Below are 19707 nucleotides of genomic sequence, written 5' to 3' on the forward strand. Positions count from 1 at the left end.
TAAAAAGTGTTTCAATTTAAAAAAAACTTTTGTCAATGTTTATTGACTCGAGTTCATTGAAAATATCAACTAAAGGGTTAAAATTGATAAATATTTGTATACCATTTCCCTTGATTCAACTCGAGAACTCAAGAAGCATTCATGAAGAACGTTTGAGAATGAAAAAAACACAAAGGGAATGAAACAAGTTACATAAGTCGAAAGAAATCCCACATACAAGCGAGCAGCTGTTGACTTCCCTCATTGCATTGCAAAGTTGCAGATGTAATGGCCAATCAAAAAAGGTCACATTTTAAACTTCAATGTATTTTCCTGTCTGTGTTGAGTTGGTTTTCGTGGAAGATTCCAAGTAATATTGCCTTGGACGCTGAAGTTGACCCCAAAAAGTTGCAAAAGGTGGATTTCCTTGGCAGGAAAAAATGTTGTAACATGATCCTCTAGCACAGCAGTGATAACTCACTTGGCGTGGCATTTATTGCTCGTATGAACAGCCCACAGATTGTTGACCTGAACCTCTAACAATGGTTTTTATTCTGTGACATTCAGCGTTGTTATTTCAAATAAGGAGAACCATTTCGAGAGGGAGGAATAGAGTCAGCCATGCACATTCCTCCAGAATAGATTCACTTGGCTTTAATCGAGTTATGCTGCTGTTAAGCTTGTCTGTGGTTCCATTTTCTTGATGAACAATTGCTCAACTCTTGCTAGAATACCTTAAAATACTCAAATACCAAGTCATTTCTTTCAGTACATGTGGCATGATTTTCTTTAGAATTGCCTTTCAAATTCAATATATTGTTACATATAGTATGTAGTGCTCTTTAGTTAACTTTAGATTCATTGATTATTTCAAATGTTTCATTTTTCATTTTAAAGGTTTATTTCTGAGATTGTATTAACAATCGTTTAAACTGCACTCCTTCATTTGAGTTGAATTGTACTCATTATATTCTAATTTTTAGTTTCTGTTGTACTGTATTATATTGTGTTTAACTGCATGTTTTGTATTATATTTGCCATAGTTGTATTTTTATAGTATTTCATTGACATCTTAATGATGCAGTTTATTTCATGTTCTTTTATTGTATTGAGATGTTTTTATTTTATTTCTACTGATTGTATTTCCGTATTTTATTTGATTGTGTACAGTGTTTCCATTGTAATATGTCTTTCCATTTCATTTCATTCGCCTATTTTTAAACAACGCATTTCCTTCTGTTTACCACAAGAGTGCGCTCAACTTGGTTTTAAAAGTGCGGATGGAGTGACGTCAAACCGGGGCGACGCTTGTTTCCGTGACGTCATTTTATGCGACTCGCCGCAGCAGCATTCCGTCTGTCATCACGTCCACTGACTCCGTCATGGCGTCTGGAGCTGCGGAGTCGCACTGTGACCACGACGCTGAACTGGACGAGTTGCTGGACAGTACGGTTTTCATGAAATTGTTAAACAATACATGCCTCAAAAACCGCCATTTTAGGGCCTTTATTCTGTTCCTGTCAGTTATTAGTTCGTCGGTTTTCTCCGGTGGAGTTGCCAACACATTAAAGTGATCCCTTGTAGTCAACAAATGCAATTAAAAATGTCGTCATGTACTTTGTAAGGGGATTAATTACCTGAAGTGTAAAGTGTTAAACACGCTATATCGCTTGGATTAGTTATTTTTCTTTCAAGTACAATGAGCGAAGGCTTCTGTTTGGTTTTTAGGTGCACTGGATGACTTTGACAAGCAGCCTGCGCCTCCTGAACCTAAAGCTCCTTCCTCCTCAAGCCATGGAGAAGACAAGGTTGGTTGGCATCGCAAGTTTGCAGGAAAAACAACAAGCACTTTTCTTTTCCCCATAGCCACCGCTGCTGGAGGATTGCAAGCTCTTCGAGACGCTCTTTGAGGGTGACATGGCGTCCCAGGCCCAGCAGGAGTGGGAGAAAGCCATGAAGGAATTGGCTCAGGAGGAGCCCGACCTGCTCCAGCACTTTCAGAAACTCTCGGAGGCCGCCGGCAAAGTTGGCGAGTTTGGATGTTTCCTTTGATTCCGACTGTTGTTTTGGACCCTGCTGGTTTAACAGTGTGTTTGTCACACGCAGGGACTGACACGGCTTCCCAGCAAGAATTCACCTCCTGCCTCAAAGATACTCTCCGTGGCCTCGCCAAGAACACCGATAACTTGCAGGTGGACTTTGGAATGACTTTGACTCATAACCGAATGCACAAGCGGAAAGGACTAGTCGTTTATTTGTTGGGGGCAGTGAAAGTTGGAATTCCAGTAGATGAATATTAACTTCCCATGGTAGAATGATTGAGTTGTCATACAAATGTGACATAAGTGGTTCCACCATGTCCACACGTTTGTATTCTCGCAGTCTTCAGGCCTGGCCGGAGATGATCTGGTCAAAGCCCTGGAAGGCTTGGGATTGGACGAGGGCGGCGAAGGGGGTGGCGCGGGGGACGACGCCAACGTCCTTCCCATCATGCAATCTATCATGCAGAATCTCCTCTCCAAGGAGGTTCTCTACCCGTCCCTCAAGGAGATCACCGCTAAGGTTTGCCAGCGTATTCAACACACGACCGCTGTTCATTTCATGACGTGACAAACCCGCTCGTCCTCAGTATCCAGAGTGGTTGGAGGCCAACAAATCCAGTCTGAGCCCGGAGGACGCCCAACGCTACGAGCAGCAGGCCGAGGTCATGGGAGAAATCTGTCAGCACTTTGAGAAGGAGGAAAACGGTGACAAGGTCTTTGAAGGCATCATGGACCTCATGCAGAAGGTATAGAGGACTCAGGTCAAAGTGCTCCTTTGGGTTCTATCATTGTCCTCATTTCACTTTGTTTTGATACAGCTGCAGGACCTTGGACAACCACCCAAAGAGCTTGCAGGAGACACGGTAAGTTGAACATTTTGTCATCTTCAAAATTTCCTTTGAGAAGGAGGAAGAAAGAAGCGTTATCAACGTAGTTCAATTTGCCCCCTAAAGCTTGACTTGGATCTTTTTTTTCAAATGTTATTTGGCAAAAAACATTTTTAACCCTTTTTAATGGCTAACCCACATTTTAATGTTGCGCATGGTTTCCACTAATCTGATTGTGTTTGTTTATTTTGCGTGTTCTTCTGCCCTCACCAGCCTCCTGGTTTTAACTTTGACCTGGACTCTCTCACCCTCCCGGGGGGCCTTGGTGGAGCGGGGGCGGCTGAGCAATGCTCCATTATGTGAGGCGGAGGCGGCAGCTTGAACCCAGTTGCGGAGAGGACCACGCCCACCAGGAGTTTAGTGGCGGCATTGTGACGCTCTCCCTCACGTCCCAAACAAATGTGGAAGAGGTTGCAAAGTCCGTCAGCGGCTCAAACATGTAAACATCTCTGTATTTGTTTTGTTTTTTTCTTCACGCAGATCTTTCATTTTTACCTGCATTCCCTTTTCCAGGAAGGTGGTAGTGCACCCTCTCTGGTGTATCTTTATTTAACCCACCTGTTATGTCAATTTGACATTAATTCCGAAAGTACCACTAAAAAAAAAAAAAATCCTATTCAATACAATGAACTTCGTTACTAATCGTTTTAGTCAACATTTACTGCATTATTTGTGGTAAATCACATTTCAACAAGGATCATTCACTCTATTGTCAATATTTTGTTCAAAGATTTTTAAATCACTACAAACATTTACTGTCCATGTTTATTATACATAAACCAGCATTTGATACCATAATACTACTTTGAATCATTTTCGAAACTTTATAGCTGTAATTTTATGATTACTGTTCACTAAAACGAAACATAAAATTTCACTGTGGTCAATTTGACCTACGATGTAAACCGAGAGTTATACTAAAACGGGTATAAATATTAGGTACATTTATCGCAGGTCCAATGTACTAGTGTTAAACTACTTACAGGAGGGTTATTGTAACTAAAAGAAAAAGGGAATTCAAAATGGACAGTAATTAAAATAAATGTAGGGGTCATTATGAACGGCAATTGAAAACTAAATTGAGAAAACAATTTAAAAAGTAAGAAAATTCTAAAAATGACTAAGCTTGTGTTTTGGGACTCCATTTTACCCACAGTATAATAGAGTTAAACATCCGGCAACTCAAAAAGTTATAACAAATTTAAAAGAAATCTCAAACTGGGATGAAAATGATTTTTACAGGTCAGTTTGGCCTGCAGTTGAACAAGAGGCACAAAAAGGGTGCAATTTATTAAATCAATCCAGATATGTACGGGTCAGTTTGACCGGCAATATAACAGGATGATTCAAACGTGTCAATTTGACTTCTCCACACAAACAGAAGGATGGACTGGGATCACTGCGGTCTCATCATGTATTACAGAAACACAAAAGCACTGGACTGTATGTTGAAAATGACCTACGAAATATAGATATAATTGTTTTGTCGCCGTAATGTTTCCCGCAGTCATTAATCAGAAGTGATTGGTTTGAAGATGATTGTGTTGTAAGGTTACCTTGCTGAAGTGCTTCCCTTGCGTTTTATTGCAAAGATTGATGTTTGCATGAGTGGAGGGGGGGTTTACAAGCTCCCACTTCAAAGAGTGCATTTACAAAAGGCCAAAGCACTTTGTGTGCATATATAACAAACGTGTGCAACTATGGAATTGGGGCTAGAAAGCACAGGACAACCCGCCCGCCGCTGTGTACGATTGAGGCAGTGAGCACTGCAATGCATCGAGACATTTGTGTCACAGTGCTTCTTTCATCTTGCCATCCGTTTACAGCGGAACGACATAGCTGCTGCTATGTCTTGTCCTTTTTGTAAATACAGTATACTTAATAAAAGAAAGATATCAACAATATATACTTGGCCTATGTGTATTAATCCATTTATAGATGGCCAGTCACTAAAATTCTGGGTTTATTAAAGTAATATACTGTTTTAAAAATATATTGAATATATATTTTTATTGTGCCTAAAGGTGTGGATATGAATTTTAAAGATGACACAAATGTGACATTTTGCATCCCATGGACGTCGTGGAACTATTTGCGTCATCCGTAATCTTGACAAAACTTTATTGCTCAAACACGGAAAACAAAACAGGAGACGTGTCAGGAAGAGGAGATCCATCTTACAAACGGACGACAACCCCATAGCTTAACTCATCCGATATTACATCTGTACTTTTTGCGATTGGGTAGAGAAATAGTGTATTCTAAATCTCGTTAAAGAGCCACACAGGCTGGTTCTCCTTGACCATGTTGACCAAATTTGAAACCAAGTCGGCCCGTGTTAAAGGTAAGTGTTAGCCAGCTGTCGCTCCTTTCAGAGGCTAACGTAAGGAAGCTAGCCGGTGAATTCATGTTATTGTATGGTGTCTCTAAATGTAAACAAACTTTTTTTTTTTGTCTGTGTATTTTATTTGGCCTTGTGTTCTAATCAGTCAGCATACTTTGTTTTAATAAGCAATTTTAAGTACGCAAATCTTCTGTCCGGATAGCTAAAAGCTAATGGCTGCACTACGTTTAAGTTGTCGTTGAGACGACGTCTGCCTTTCCTTCCCCATTTTACTTGATTGAATATTATTAACGACTGATCCTTTATTTTTATTTGTTACGTTTCAGGGCTTAGTTTCCACCCCAAGAGGCCTTGGGTTCTTGCTAGTTTGCACAACGGTGTCATCCAGCTGTGGGACTATCGCATGTGCACGCTCATTGACAAGTTTGATGAGCATGATGGTAAGAATAGTTCGTATTAAGAAATGGCAAAAACTGCTGTCGATGGCTGGCCAAGATTTTTGTCCAAACTCTCAATCATCTTTGACTGTCCCTGATGACAACGCCCAATGAATGGATTACTGATCAGGGCTAAATGAGATATATTAAAGCACTTTTCAGGTTTCAGACTATCCTGAAGGCAAGATTCTTTTGTGCACTATATTTTGATACAACTTGCATATGTTGTCCGACAGGTCCTGTTCGAGGAATTGATTTTCACAAACAGCAGCCCCTGTTTGTGTCTGGAGGAGATGATTACAAAATCAAGGTAATGTTTCTGTCTTTGTTTTATCTATAGTTAGAAACTATATTGTCTCTGTACAAATTCATTGAGGTCACGTTTATGTCTTTCAAATATTTTGTGTATTCAACAAGGTGTGGAACTACAAGCTGCGACGCTGCCTCTTCGCCCTGCTCGGACACCTGGACTACATCAGGACTACGTTCTTCCATCATGTGAGTGGAGTCTCCATCGACAAAGTTCTGACAAAAACCTTTGCCAAACTTCTTTAGGGCTACAAAATGTATGTATTTAAGATGTATCTATCTGTTGCACAAATAGTTGGTAATGCTGGAAAGTAGCCTGAAACAACGCAACAACCTCTCTAGTGTTTATCACTGCAAGATGGGAAATACTGCCGCTACATAGCCATTAATTGACTCCTTTTCTAGGAGTACCCCTGGATTCTGAGTGCCTCAGATGACCAAACCATTCGCATTTGGAACTGGCAGTCTAGGACTTGTGTCTGGTAACCTGAATAATAGATCTGATAAAGGATCAATAGTGCTCAAATGTCATGTCATTTCTCACTGTCGCTCTTTGCTTCCACAGTGTGCTGACTGGCCACAACCACTATGTCATGTGCGCCCAGTTCCACCCCTCAGAGGACCTGGTGGTGTCGGCCAGCCTGGATCAGACTGTGCGAGTGTGGGATATCTCCGGTGAGGGCTTTTAGGGAAGAGTGCAGGATAGCAGGCTGGGTGAAGGTGGGGTGTGTAGAGTGGCTCTAGGAAGTGAACACACCATGCTTGATTTTTTTTTTTTTTAAATGAAGATAATTATGCATCGAGGAGTCTGTACAATTCGACTGGAGGGGACTGAAATATTTTTGGGAAGATTCTACTTTGTCATTGTTCAAATGTGCCGTTCGGTTATTCAGAATGACTCCAAAAAGTAGCGCCAGGGTCCAGTGAGTCAGGCAGTACAGACACACCTAGCAATCCAATAGCCGTGTTCACTTCCTATTAGATGAGAGAGAGTCTGAAATGGGATGTGAAACTCACACCCCAAGCCATCCTCTTTCTCTGCGACGTGTATAGGACAAACTCTGCGGGCTGAATGCGCAAACACCTCCCTTCCTCTAAGGATGTATTGCTCTTCATGTGAATTGCAATCATACCTTGTGAGCCGGGAAGTGTTTGCGTGCCTTTGCATGCTTCCTGATGTCTTTGCTGTCTGCTTGTGTTTTTGGAACTAACCAATCTCCTCCTCCCTTCCTCCCTCCCTCATGTCATTCCTCTGTTTAGCCCTATTTTTGCATTGGCATTGCCCTACTGTCCACTCGTACTCGCATGATGGAATACTGTTTGACGCCTATATCCAACTACTCAATGGCAAATGCACAGCATCCAGGAGTTTTCTAACAATTCCTCAAAAGTGACATTTGAGGTCTTTTAGCATATGTCCTGCATGACATTTACACTGAGCTAACACAAAGTTTATTTTCTCTTGTTATTGTGAACTGCTTCATGCTAATTTGTCATTCAAGTAAAATAACATTACAACGTTCACATCCGAAGCCCCATCAGAGCGCGTCTTTACAGCGCCAACCGCCCACACCCTTCCATCCATCCATCCCTCCCTCCCCTATGTGCCTCCCCACTGCCCTCCCTGGAAACATCCCCACTTGTACACGGGTTCCTAGTTCCATCCCATCTTCTGTTCACCTCTTCTCACTGCTGAACCAGGCGCTCACCGCATTGTTTTGTTCAGGCGGGAAGCATCATCAACACACGCTTTGCCAGCCGTCCAACCCAGTCATTTTGTTTTCCCCCCCTCGCTAACCCAATCCAACGCTGTGCGCAGGAGAGCACATGTTTGTGTTGTTTCCATCCTGAGTGTGTGTCCGCTGGTCCAGCAGTCATTTGAACTTAGCCTCTGCTTCTGGTTGCCTTTTGATTTTTTGCATTTGGTATTGACTGTTTTCTTTTATCCCAAACAATCTGTTTGCCTACCCGGGGGGGACCTGCCGTCGCACCCGCGACTCTGAATGCCGCTTGCAGGTTTGAGGAAGAAGAACTTGTCGCCCGGCGCCGTGGAGACAGAAGTCCGCGGCATCTCCGGCGTCGACCTGTTCGGCGCCTCCGACGCAGTCGTCAAGCACGTGCTTGAGGTGAAGGGAGGGGTCGCGTCGAGCGAGGCGTGTCCTGGTTTTCTTGAAAGCATTTGGTTTAACTGGTGGCTTTTCGAAGCTGACCGTAAAACAACATGGTGCCAAACCAACAGTACTGACAGTGAAAATGAAAAAGTAGTCCGAGCTAAGCTCCGCCCCAATCCTCACAGGAACAAAAGATGTCAACTGATTTAAATGCTGCAGTGTTTGCCCACCACTCTGACTTGAGCTGATTGCTGTCGCTCTCGCCCAGGGTCACGACCGAGGCGTTAATTGGGCCACCTTCCATCCCAGCATGCCTCTCATTGTGTCGGGGGCGGACGACAGGCAGGTCAAGATCTGGAGGATGAATGGTATGGATTGGTCGACAAAGTTACACCCAACTATTGCCGGGTGGGTAGCGTCACGGCTCCGCTTCCTCTTTCAGAGTCCAAGGCGTGGGAGCTTGACACGTGCCGCGGCCACTACAACAATGTCTCCTGCGCCGTATTCCACCCACGTCAGGAACTTATTCTGTCCAACTCTGAGGACAAGAGCATCCGGGTGTGGGACATGTCCAAGAGGACAGGCGTGCAGACTTTCCGCCGGGACCACGACCGCTTCTGGGTGTTGGGCGCGCACCCCAACCTCAACCTCTTTGCCGCGGGTGTGTTGCCCTTCTATATGGCAGTGGCGTAATCGAATACAGCATAGGAGCATTGACCTTGCCACCGTTTGGGCCGAGTACGTTCACGTCGGTGATTTTCCTCCAGGCCACGACAGCGGCATGATCGTGTTCAAACTGGAGCGCGAGCGCCCGGCGTACGCCGTCCACAACAACATGCTGTACTACGTCAAGGAGCGCTTCCTGCGCCAGCTGGACTTCAACAGCAGCAAGGACACTGCCGTCATGCAGCTGCGCAGGTAGCTGATGTCAAGCGGCTCAGCTTCTAGCCTCAGTCGAGTGACGCTGTTTTCTCGTCGCAGCGGCTCAAAGTTTCCCGTGTTCAGCATGTCCTACAACCCTGCCGAGAACGCTGTGCTCCTTTGCACCGTGAGTACTATCGCCGGTTGACTTGGCAAGATTCCTTTAAAAAAAAAAAAAGGGGAGACGTAGCTTATCTCAGAAAAGCTTGGATGACGAGAGAAGTGTCAACTTGACACTGCTGCCCTGGTTTTGCTGTGGTAGAACTCATCTGAGTTGTTTTAAGGCTGTCAGACAACGATATCAAAAGACAGCTGTGTCAATAGTTGTGGTGGCACCGACTCTGACGATTCATTTCTGCCTCTGTTTGGTGAAAGGAGGCTGTCAGTGTGCTGACTGTCTCTCGTTGTCATCTTTCAGAGAGCCACCAACTTGGAAAACAGCACGTACGACCTGTATTCCATTCCCAAAGAGAGCGACTCCCAGAACCCAGATGGTAAAGAAACTGTCCAGTCTCGCGTCTCAAATGACAACAGTGTAATTCATGATGGTTTTGCCCTTCTCAGCCCCTGAAGGAAAGAGGTCCTCTGGCCTAACAGCTGTGTGGGTGGCAAGAAACCGATTTGCTGTCCTGGACCGCATGCACTCTGTAAGTCCCAAATCACCCTTCATTTCACGATCGAAAGATTGCGGCTCACTCACCTCTCCCGCCTAATCTTCCCATCCGCATTTCGTCTCACGCAGCTGCTGATCAAAAATCTGAAGAACGAGATCGTGAAGAAAGTCCAAGTGCCGAGCTGCGAAGAGATCTTCTACGCTGGCACCGGATCGCTGCTGCTGCGCGACGCCGATGGCGTGACGCTCTTCGACGTGCAGCAGAAGCGCTCGTTGGCCACCGTCAAGATCGCCAAGGTCAAGTACGTGGTGTGGAGCGCCGACACCAGCCACGTGGCGCTGCTGGCCAAGCACGGTAAAAGAAGCCTAGCCGTCGTCAAACAATGCGCGGAGATGACCAGAGGCTGAAACGCTCGCTTTTCAGCCATTATGATCTGCAACCGCAAGCTGGAGAGCCTCTGCAACATTCACGAGAACATCAGAGTGAAGAGCGGCGCCTGGGACGAGAGCGGCGTCTTCATTTACACCACCTCCAACCACATCAAATACGCCCTCACCTCAGGGTATGCGCGCGTCCACATTCAAGCGATGCCTATTGGTCCCGAGCTATGAGATTGCGCTTCGTCGCATACCAACTCCAAATAAGCAGCTGCTCCGTTATGTATTTGTGCAAAGCTCCACCACATTTCTTTAATCCAATGATTTGCCATCCGTAGCACACTTTGACACGCCTCTCTCCATCTAGGGACCACGGCATCATCAGGACCCTAGACCTGCCCATCTACGTGACCCGCGTGCGAGGCAACAGCGTGTACTGCCTGGACAGGGAGTGCCGACCGCGCGTCCTCACCATCGACCCCACCGAGTACCGCTTCAAATTGGCCCTCGTCAATCGCAAATACGACGAGGTGACGAGTGACGTCAGGACCCGACGGAAGCGCTGTCGGGACGGAGCCGCTGTCGTGGCAGTGTTATTGAGTGATACCGCATGCTGTGGACCCTTTCAGGTTCTTCACATGGTCCGTAATGCCAAGTTGGTGGGTCAGTCCATCATCGCTTACCTGCAGAAGAAGGGCTACCCCGAGGTGGCGCTGCACTTTGTCAAAGACGAGAAAACCCGCTTCAGCCTCGCTCTGGAGTGCGGCAATATCGAAGTAAGGATCGGAGTTGCGGTTCGCTAAAAGCAGTGAGTCGATCGTCTGGCTTTGTTCTCGCTGAAGGTGGCGCTGGAGGCGGCCAAGGCGCTGGATGAGCGCAGCTGCTGGGAGCGTCTGGGGGAGTCTGCGCTGCTGCAGGGCCACCACCAGGTAGTGGAGATGTGCTACCAGAGGACCAAGAACTTTGACAAGCTCACCTTCCTCTACCTCATCACCGGCAACCTGGCCAAGCTACGCAAGATGATGAAAATCGGTGAGGGACCGACCAGAGCTTCTCTGTTGCTGTGATGATCTTCGACAGCCGCTGAGATGCGTGTGCTCTTTTTTTTGTTAGCTGAGATTAGGAAGGACATGAGCGGCCACTACCAGGCAGCACTCTACTTGGGAGATGTCAGCGAGAGAGTCCGCATCTTGAAGAATTGCGGCCAGAGTGAGTTAAGCAGCGACACATATTTTGACTTCATGACCAGGAAACAAAAATGATGAAGTGCCAAGCTCCTGTGGAAACACATCTCAAATGATACATTTGAATTTGTGTCGTTTTTTGGTAGAGTCTCTGGCTTACCTGACTGCTGCCACGCACGGACTGGATGAAGAAGCCGAGGCCCTCAAAGAGACGTTTGATCCAGAGAAGGAGACTGTAAGAGTTTAACTTTCAGTTGACACAACGCCATTGGAAGTAAGATTGATTTCTTTTTTCTGTTTCACTTGTAGTTACCTGAGGTGGATCCCGATGCCCAGCTTCTGCAGCCACCGCCACCCATCAATCCTCTGGACACCAACTGGCCCCTGCTCACCGTCTCCAAGGGGTTCTTTGAGGGAGCCATCGCAGCAAAGGGTAAAGGGGGAAACACAAAATGTGCCACAAGTTATTCAGCCACTTGACCTTGGTATGTTTTTGAAGGGAAAGCGGGTCAGATGGCCGCCGACCTGGACATGGATGCCTCCGGGGCAGAGGGCTGGGGAGACGATGCTGAGCTTCAGCTTGATGAGGGTAAGGGTTGCAAAATGAAACGAAGATTCTCAACTGGTACCAATATTTTGACATGGTCAGAAATCCAACCTTTTGCATGCAATGAATTTCAAATGGCTTCACTTTAACCTGCCCGTTGGAACCCTATAGTATAAAGCCCCTGCTACGCCAGTTGACGTGTCCAAATGAAATGTGTTCCCTCAGATGGGTTCATGGATGCCCAGGAGGGCTTTGGCGAAGAGGGCGGTGCCAAAGAGGATGGAGGAGGCTGGGAAGTGGAAGAGGACCTGGACCTTCCACCAGAGCTGGTAGGAAAATTCACCATCTGCGGCCCGTGTGCCCTTCTCTTCCCACGCCTGGTGCATGTGAAATTGAAAAGGAACCTTGCCAAGAACATCCTGTGCTACGTCATTAGGACCTGCCTGCCGGCGCAGGCGGATCGACGGAGGACGGCTTCTTTGTGCCGCCCACCAAGGGACCGAGTCCCACGCAGATGTGGTGCAACAACTCGCAGCTGCCAGTGGACCACATTCTCGCAGGCTCCTTTGAGACGGCCATGAGAGTAAGTTGCCATTTGCCAAGCGTTTGCGCGCTCGGGAAACGTGATTGCAAACGTCGCTGCTTCCCTCCACAGTTGCTCCACGACCAAGTCGGAGTGGTCGACTTCGGCCCGTACAAGCCGCTCTTCATGCAGACTCTGTCCAGGGGCCGCACTTGCTACCTGGCTCTGCCCTCTCTTCCCTGCCTGCGGGGCAATCCCCAGAGGAACTGGAAGGACTGCGGGGCTAAGCAGGGGCTGCCGGCCGTGGGCCTCCGCCTGGCTGACCTCATCGCCCGACTGCAGCAGTGCTACCAGATGACCACCTCTGGCCGCTTCGAGGAGGCCGTGGAGCGCTTCCGAGCCATCCTGCTGTCGGTGCCGCTGCTGGTTGTCGATAACAAGCAGGAGATTGCCGAGGTGAGCTAGCCATCAGGCCATGGATGGATGGATGGATGTACGTTTAGTTTCTACAATGAACTTTGGCATCGACGGAAAACACTGAACACGTACGTATTGTGTGTTGAGTTGTCATTTCTACCACTGTTGCAGGCTCAGCAGTTGATCACCATTTGCAAGGAGTACATTGTGGGTCTGACCATGGAGACGGAGCGAAAGAAGCTGCCCAAAGACACCCTGGAGCAGCAGAAGAGACTCTGTGAGGTCAGGCTTGAATCATCATTTTGTCTGGTTCTGTTTGTTTTGTTTCCCTGGTAACACCTTTATTGCCCGCTACAGATGGCCGCCTACTTCACCCACTGCAATCTTCAGCCCGTCCACATGGTGCTGGTGTTGCGCACCGCTCTCAACCTCTTCTTCAAGCTGCGCAACTTCAAGACGGCTACCGGCTTTGCGCGTCGCCTCCTCGAGCTCGGCCCCAAGCCTGATGTGGCACAGCAGGTCAGCTGTCAAATTGCCATTGATTCATTCCACCTTTCATTTGGCATCAACACGTAGTTTTCTAAAAAAAAAAAAGTCCATTCTTCAGTTTCCCTTCATGACCTGTTCACATTTTCTCGACCAACTTAGACTCGCAAGATAATGGCAGCATGCGAGAAGAACCTTACAGATGCCCACCAGCTGAACTACGACCCGCACAATCCCTTCGACCTGTGCGCCGCCTCCTATGTCCCGCTGTACCGCGGACGTCCCGTGGAGAAGTGCCCGTTGTCGGGGGCCTGCTACTGCCCCTCGTACAAGGGCCAGGTGTGCAGGGTTACTCAGGTAAGGTGAAATACGTATAAGCAGACGGCACCATTGGATAGCCCTGAGCGTCACAACCATCTGAACTTTTACTTTTCAGGTGACTGAGATCGGCAAAGATGTGATAGGTCTGCGCGTGAGTCCACTCCAGTTCCGTTAAGACGGAAGGAAATGTCATCAAATAAAATATATTAACATGGATCTTCTACAATGCATGCTAACACCGCAATGTAATCATTCCATCTATCCTGCAAGAAAACTGTTTTGCTTTTAGACTTTCTTAGGTTCAATTTAAGAGAAAAATCCACAAAATGCGGAAGAAGGAAATAAAACACATGCCACAAATGAAACAATATGTTTATGGAGAATAAAAGTGACCAATGACACTTGAAACCTTGCTCAGTTTTCCCCCCTACAATTTAAAGCAATTCCTATGTGTCTTAAAATCTCCAACATGCTTTCGTCAAAAGCTGATGGATCAAGAATTATATAAACCAACCAATGCAAAAAAAAAGTGTTTTCAGAGTGGAAAAAAAGCACCTTTTGCTCCAGAATAGAATGGAGAAGGGAGGGGTTCTTTTCACTGATTTATCAATTACAAATACTACAGTAAATGCACTTTATAAAAAACTGTTTTTTTATTAACATTTTTTAAATGAAATATAGTTCTATTTTGTCTGTACTAGAAATCTAACAAAAAGGGCGATGTTTTTTGCGTTGTACAACTAAAGCGTTTTTGGGGGTAAACCGGAAAGAACCCGGACAACGTCCTGTCGCAACTTCCTGTTGTGTTGGTCTTCTTTCAAACCAGGAAGATGGCTTCACTGTCGAGCAAATGGACTGTTATCTTTCTATTTTGTATCTGTTTTATCGGTAAGTTTGCAGCGGGACATCTTTAATTTGGCGTACAGGAGTGTTTTTGTGCGCTGCTGGCGTGTTTCCGAGACAAAACGGTTAGCTCGTTCCGACTTCTTTTGTGAGTTGGCTAGCTTTATGCTAGGCTAGACCGAGCCGACTTCTCATTAAAATTAGCTTGTGTCTAAAATTCAGGTTTATTCGTATGTTAGCAATCCAATGGTCGTTAGTCCGCTAGTCAACGTGTCGTGAATTTTAAGTAACACAACATTAAAAGTGTGTTTGTGAATAATCTGGATTAAACCTACAAAGGGCGGCTGAGTTTGAGCGTGACTACGGTACTCGTGACTTCCACTCGCCTGGAGCTCAGGCGCAACCTCAAATGATATCATCCCATGTGATTGATCGCAATTTGGCCTTAAACACACAACATTTGTGAAGTCTAATAGTTTCGCACTCTCTGATCAATTCGTCGTAAAAATAATCCCAACCTCTTTTGTGTTGCCCTGAAGAAGGGCGAGGACAGTGGTCATTGGACTTTTTTCGCTAGGGACGTCAAACATCAAATCTCCATAAAAGTATACAGTGCTTTCAATATTACAGTAATATTAACCGTACAAAAGGAAGGGGAAAAGAAGAACAAAAATTGCTGCAATAAAAATCATTCCCTGCATCGGACAACAATGGTTGTTTAAGATTACATATACAGAGATTTGCCATAATATGATATTGAGGCTTCTGTAGGCAATTTCTGATTTTCACAATTCATGTCATGTTTCTGTTACGTTTCCCCTTCAAGACGTGGGCGTTTAATCACTACTATTGTGCTCCAATTAGAGTGTTCTTCTTCTTCTAGGTGTTGGCTGTACTGCAGTCGAGAAGAAGATTTACGTGCACCTTAACTACACCGTCCCGTGTGTGCGGCTCCTCAACGCCACGCATCAGATTGGTTGCCAGTGTAAGTCAAGTGGCCATTTGATTTGATAAGCCTATTCCACTGGTGTGTTAATACATGAATTCGTCCTCCACCAGCCTCATTGTCCGGGGATGTCGGGGTGCTCCATGTCTTGGAGTCGGAGGAAAACTTGGATTTTGTGCTGCGGACAGGTCGCAATCCTCCTTATATGGTTATCCTGGAACACCAGCTCTTCACCAGGTACTTCCACCTCTGATCCATGTAGGACCGAGTAGAAGTAGACATTCACAGGGTTGTTTAACACTTGTAACAAATACGATGAAGAAGCTAATTTGCCCCCGCTGTGTCCCCTGTCATGCTGATCAGGTCCATCATGATGAGGCTAAACAATGGCTCCAATAGGGTGGCGGGCGTCGCTGTTGTGGCGCCAAACACCAACCCAGCAGAGGGCTTCTCTCCGCACAACACGTGTCCCAATGAAAACACGGGTGCCATTTTTTTTTTTGTTTGTTTGAAACACAATGAAAACGCTTTAAACCCACAGTATGTAACAAATGTTGTTGTTGTTTTTGTCAGGCGTGTATTCGGAAAGCTACGACCCGGCTTTGGCTCACTGTAGCGCCATGTTGTGGAATCCTCTGGGCAACGGCCTGTCCTATGAGGAGTTTGACTTCCCCATCTTCTCCATGAAGGATGACAATGAGACGCGCCTCATCCGACAGGTAGTGCGGCACAGCGGTCAGTTGAGCCAAGAACCACTTTGACCTTTGTTGACTTGGTCCCGGCAGTGCTACCTCGATCATAACCGCGTGGTGAACGGCACCGCCCCCAAGTACCCGCTGTGCGCCATGCAGCTCTTCTCACACATGTCGGCCGTCACCAACACCGCCACCTGCATGAGAAGGAATGACATCAACTTCAGCATCACACCAGGTCATTTGGCCCCCGTTCCAATTTTGATCGCAGATGAACTGTCCCGTAACGCTTTGTCTCCATGCAGAGAAAGTTTGTGACCCGCTGGGCGACTTCAACGTTTGGGCCACCACCAAAGCGCTCAACAATACGGCCAAAGGACACAAGACGTCAGAGAGCATCGTTATCGCAGCCGCTCGGGTGAGTTACGTCAACTCGTTCATTTGGATATTAAAAACAAGAACTAGAGATGGATTGTTTTCTTGGGGTAAAAATATTCAATGCATATAAAAAAAGAAAACTATTGTTAGATTTGGATTCAAATAAAATAGACACAGAATAAAAAGCATTTAAGACCAAATCAGTGTTTTAACTGAAGCATGAAGAAGGCCTAACTTTGTTGTGAACATCCTTGTTCAACAAAACAAATATCCGTCTTTTATTATTATTTTATTTAAAAAATGTTGATTAAAAAAAAATAAAAAATCGCCACTGTTTTGAAAATGAAATTGAAAAACTGATGGCATTAACAATTTCACCCAGCTGGACAGCCGATCGTTCTTCTTCGACGTTACCCCCGGAGCACAGAGCGCCGCCTCGGGCTTCGTCACCTTGCTGGCGGCTGCGCACGCTTTGCGCAACATCACCCAAGAGGTGCCGCCCAACCGCACCATCCTCTACGCCTTCTTCCAGGGGGTCCGTCCGTCCGTTATTACTTACCTTCTTATTTGAATTCTTTCCTTCCTTCAAATCAACAACCGATCTTTTATTGACCCGCCCGCAGGAAACCTTTGATTACATCGGCAGTTCCAGGATGGTGTACGACATGGTGAACAAGCAATTTGCGGTGGACTTGGATAACGTTCACTCTGTGCTGGAGGTCGGACAGGTGCGTTGGAACGCACACGTCGGCCGTTGTCGTTTCTGCTTATTCTGCCGTGACGAGACACTGTCGTGGTATGAATTCAATTTCCCACCAGTGGTAATTTGAACGTGCTGCATTTAGGTGGGCCTGCGTGCCCAATCCCGACTGTGGCTCCACTCTGATCCCGTCTCACGCAGGAACACCAGCGTAGACGAGGAGGTTTGTCAATCTTCATCACGGCAGGCTCGACACATCCCGTAACACGGACTGAAGGATCTTCTTGCGTTGCAGGTGAAGACGCTGGTGGAGAACATCCAGTCGGCCGTGACGGCTTTAAACGTCTCGGCGAGCGAGCCCAACGTGTCGCAGCCGCTGCCGCCCTCGTCCTTCCAGCGATTCTTGCGACTGCGGCCCATCCCCGGCGTGGTCGTAGTGGACCACGAGTTGTCTTTCAGCAACAGGTGAAAAGTGTCTGGAGGAACCTTGTGTGAATTGAAAGAAGTCATGTGATGTCTTGTGTTCTCAATGTTAAACTTATTTGCACTAATGCTACTCTCCGTAACCTGTACTTACCGTACGTCTCCTGCACAGGTTCTACGAGAGCATGTACGATAACGCCGAATACCTACGCGTGTCATACCCCCAGAACATGACCCAAGAGGAGCAGCTGCAATTCGTCACAGACACGGCCAAGGTCCGTCTGCCTCAGCGCCCTCAGAAAATCTCCATTTGCCACCCACCATATGATATGGTTGGAGTTGAAACTTGGGTGCATTTTTCAGGCTCTGGCCGAGGTGGCCACCGTGGTCGCCCGCGCGTTGTTCAAGCAGGCGGGAGGAGATCAGTCACAACTGAGCAGAATCAACGCTGATCCCCAAATCGTAATGAGTGTTTCCTTCACTTGTATTTTGCTTCTACCGCAAATACGTTTGTAAGCGTTCTTCTATTTTGGCAACATCCATCTTTTCCTTTTCCTTAGGTGTCTCAAATGCTTTACTCATTCCTCATCCAGTCAAATAACAGCTGGCTGCAGCAGATAGTTCCCGCTGACTTAGCAGGCCACCTGAGTGAGTGCGGTCCACTTTCCTGCATGGGACTTTTCTCTCTGTTGTCCCAATTGGAGGATGTGGGCTGTGATGAAACTGTCTTTGCGTTGCCTTCTGCAGAGGACACGGCCACAAACTTCTACGTGGGGGTGTTGCAGCAAGCCAGCGAGCCCACGTACCTGGTGCAGCACCTGCTGGCCAACCTGACTGGCAGCGTGGTCAACATCACGCAGCAGAACTGCCAAAGCCAGCGTATGGAAGAGCGCGACACCCAGAGCAAACACGTGAGTGGTCGTCATAGCGACGGGCCGCTCCCCTCCGAACCAAATGACCGAGCATGGCTCTTCTCATCAGATGTACACCTACATGTGGGTTCAAGGCGCAATGTTGCCCAACGCCACCAAGAGGGATGGCTACTGCGTCCGCTCTACGGTGCACCTCTCCACGGCGCTGTCGCCCGCCTTGGACCCCAGCGCGCAGGTGGAGTACACCTCCACGGAGTACTCCACCTGGACAGAGTCCCGCTGGAAGACAATCAAGGGTCGTGTTTTCCTGGTGGCCAGTCCCGAGCTGGAGGTAGAAACCCGTCTTATATCGACGTCTATATTCTGTTTAGTGGCCGATACCGCTATCATATGTTCTGTTTGCAACATTTTTTTTCTTCCTGCATGGCAAACCAACTCCTGTTTCCACTGATTAGATGGTGACTCTGGGTGTGGGCGTGGGTGTGCTGATCACCTCCCTCCTGCTCACCTATGTGCTCAGCTCCAAGGCGGACATCCTATTCAGCTCGCAGAGGGAGCCCACTAACGCCACTTACTGACCTCAAGTACCACAATGACAACAAGTACTACTGCTACTACTACTACGTTTACCTGCCTGCAGGCGCGCGCCACGCTGCTTGGGTCCAAAACAGACAAGCAGCTAAATGCCCCTTTTGAAGGTTGTTTTAGACCTCAAAATGGCGGCAGGGGATCCCAAAAAGCGTCTGGGCAGGTACCAGCAGAAGGCCTCAGAGATGATGTTCGTATTTCTTTTAAATTAACGTCCGTGCTTTTATTTTGGTTTGTAAGAGCGATGAAGTGTGTTCCATTGTTGATTGTGCATACACGAGCAATGATGTGTGCGCTTGCAAGCCATTGTCGTGTGCAATACTGTAATCTTTGTTGTAAATAAGTGTAATTATGACCAACGTTAAGAAACCACTTTTCTTTTTGAGTCACAATGAACAAAAATGTGGCACTGTAGATATAAAGTTGGCACCTACGTGTATTCTAGAATGATGAGTTTTGCACTGCTTATTTTCATTTGGGTTGGACTGGTTCTTTGGTTGTACATTCATAATTTCACAATCGTTAACGTCAGCGGCAGGAATCTTTGACCTGCTGTGATGAGAAAATAAATACTGCTTTTACATTTTGTAGTTTCTTTAATGCATAAAGTACTCGGACAAAACGTAATGGAGTATTTCTTTACTCTCTTGGAGCATATTTACGCCTCAGAGCGTATATAATGTTCTATATATCTTAGTGTACCGTATTTATTGTTCTATGTAACTAATGGAACAATAGTAGACAACAGTAATATAGTCAGTGTTGT

General features: G+C 46.6%; 3 protein-coding genes across 3 annotated transcripts; all 3 read left to right on the plus strand.

The window, feature by feature from the left end:
- The first annotated feature begins 1269 nt into the window (after positions 1 to 1269).
- Positions 1270 to 4810, plus strand: pex19 (peroxisomal biogenesis factor 19). The gene is made up of 8 exons (XM_061295768.1): positions 1270 to 1425; positions 1708 to 1787; positions 1846 to 2008; positions 2086 to 2171; positions 2362 to 2541; positions 2609 to 2767; positions 2840 to 2884; positions 3122 to 4810. The coding sequence occupies exons 1-8, from the start codon at positions 1362 to 1364 to the stop codon at positions 3209 to 3211; spliced, it is 867 nt and encodes a 288-aa protein (XP_061151752.1). The 5' UTR covers positions 1270 to 1361; the 3' UTR covers positions 3212 to 4810.
- A 238-nt stretch (positions 4811 to 5048) lies between these two features.
- copa (COPI coat complex subunit alpha) lies at positions 5049 to 13907 on the plus strand. The gene is made up of 29 exons (XM_061295558.1): positions 5049 to 5252; positions 5579 to 5692; positions 5926 to 5999; positions 6107 to 6187; positions 6404 to 6480; positions 6564 to 6673; positions 8015 to 8124; positions 8378 to 8477; positions 8552 to 8770; positions 8877 to 9027; positions 9091 to 9157; positions 9449 to 9524; positions 9595 to 9677; positions 9773 to 9998; positions 10068 to 10206; positions 10389 to 10551; positions 10651 to 10797; positions 10864 to 11053; positions 11135 to 11230; positions 11352 to 11440; positions 11515 to 11638; positions 11705 to 11794; positions 11978 to 12081; positions 12189 to 12335; positions 12408 to 12731; positions 12864 to 12974; positions 13050 to 13211; positions 13341 to 13535; positions 13615 to 13907. Exons 1-29 carry the CDS (start codon positions 5213 to 5215, stop codon positions 13672 to 13674), a joined length of 3669 nt encoding a protein of 1222 aa, XP_061151542.1. The 5' UTR covers positions 5049 to 5212; the 3' UTR covers positions 13675 to 13907.
- A 337-nt stretch (positions 13908 to 14244) lies between these two features.
- On the plus strand, positions 14245 to 19524 carry ncstn (nicastrin). Its single transcript, XM_061295397.1, has 17 exons — positions 14245 to 14387; positions 15226 to 15327; positions 15402 to 15525; positions 15652 to 15773; positions 15862 to 16007; positions 16074 to 16218; positions 16286 to 16398; positions 16741 to 16893; positions 16982 to 17086; positions 17204 to 17281; positions 17354 to 17523; positions 17654 to 17756; positions 17845 to 17943; positions 18042 to 18129; positions 18229 to 18392; positions 18463 to 18684; positions 18809 to 19524. Exons 1-17 carry the CDS (start codon positions 14330 to 14332, stop codon positions 18929 to 18931), a joined length of 2115 nt encoding a protein of 704 aa, XP_061151381.1. The 5' UTR covers positions 14245 to 14329; the 3' UTR covers positions 18932 to 19524.
- Positions 19525 to 19707: the final 183 nt, after the last annotated feature.

The sequence above is a fragment of the Syngnathus typhle genome, linkage group LG13, assembly GCF_033458585.1.
Source record: "Syngnathus typhle isolate RoL2023-S1 ecotype Sweden linkage group LG13, RoL_Styp_1.0, whole genome shotgun sequence".
In the NCBI taxonomy this organism is placed as follows: Eukaryota; Metazoa; Chordata; class Actinopteri; order Syngnathiformes; family Syngnathidae; genus Syngnathus; species Syngnathus typhle.

Coding starts and splice junctions, on each gene's coding strand:
- ncstn (XM_061295397.1), top strand. CDS start 14,330: ATGGCTTCACTGTCGAGCAAATGGACTGTTATCTTTCTATTTTGTATC. Junction 14,388..15,225: donor ATTTTGTATCTGTTTTATCG/GTAAGTTTGCAG, acceptor TTCTTCTTCTAG/GTGTTGGCTGTACTGCAGTC. Junction 16,008..16,073: donor AGACGCGCCTCATCCGACAG/GTAGTGCGGCAC, acceptor TGGTCCCGGCAG/TGCTACCTCGATCATAACCG.
- pex19 (XM_061295768.1), top strand. CDS start 1,362: ATGGCGTCTGGAGCTGCGGAGTCGCACTGTGACCACGACGCTGAACTG. Junction 1,426..1,707: donor ACTGGACGAGTTGCTGGACA/GTACGGTTTTCA, acceptor TTTGGTTTTTAG/GTGCACTGGATGACTTTGAC. Junction 1,788..1,845: donor CAAGCCATGGAGAAGACAAG/GTTGGTTGGCAT, acceptor TTTTCCCCATAG/CCACCGCTGCTGGAGGATTG.
- copa (XM_061295558.1), top strand. CDS start 5,213: ATGTTGACCAAATTTGAAACCAAGTCGGCCCGTGTTAAAG. Junction 9,158..9,448: donor ACGCTGTGCTCCTTTGCACC/GTGAGTACTATC, acceptor GTCATCTTTCAG/AGAGCCACCAACTTGGAAAA. Junction 11,639..11,704: donor GGGAGCCATCGCAGCAAAGG/GTAAAGGGGGAA, acceptor ATGTTTTTGAAG/GGAAAGCGGGTCAGATGGCC.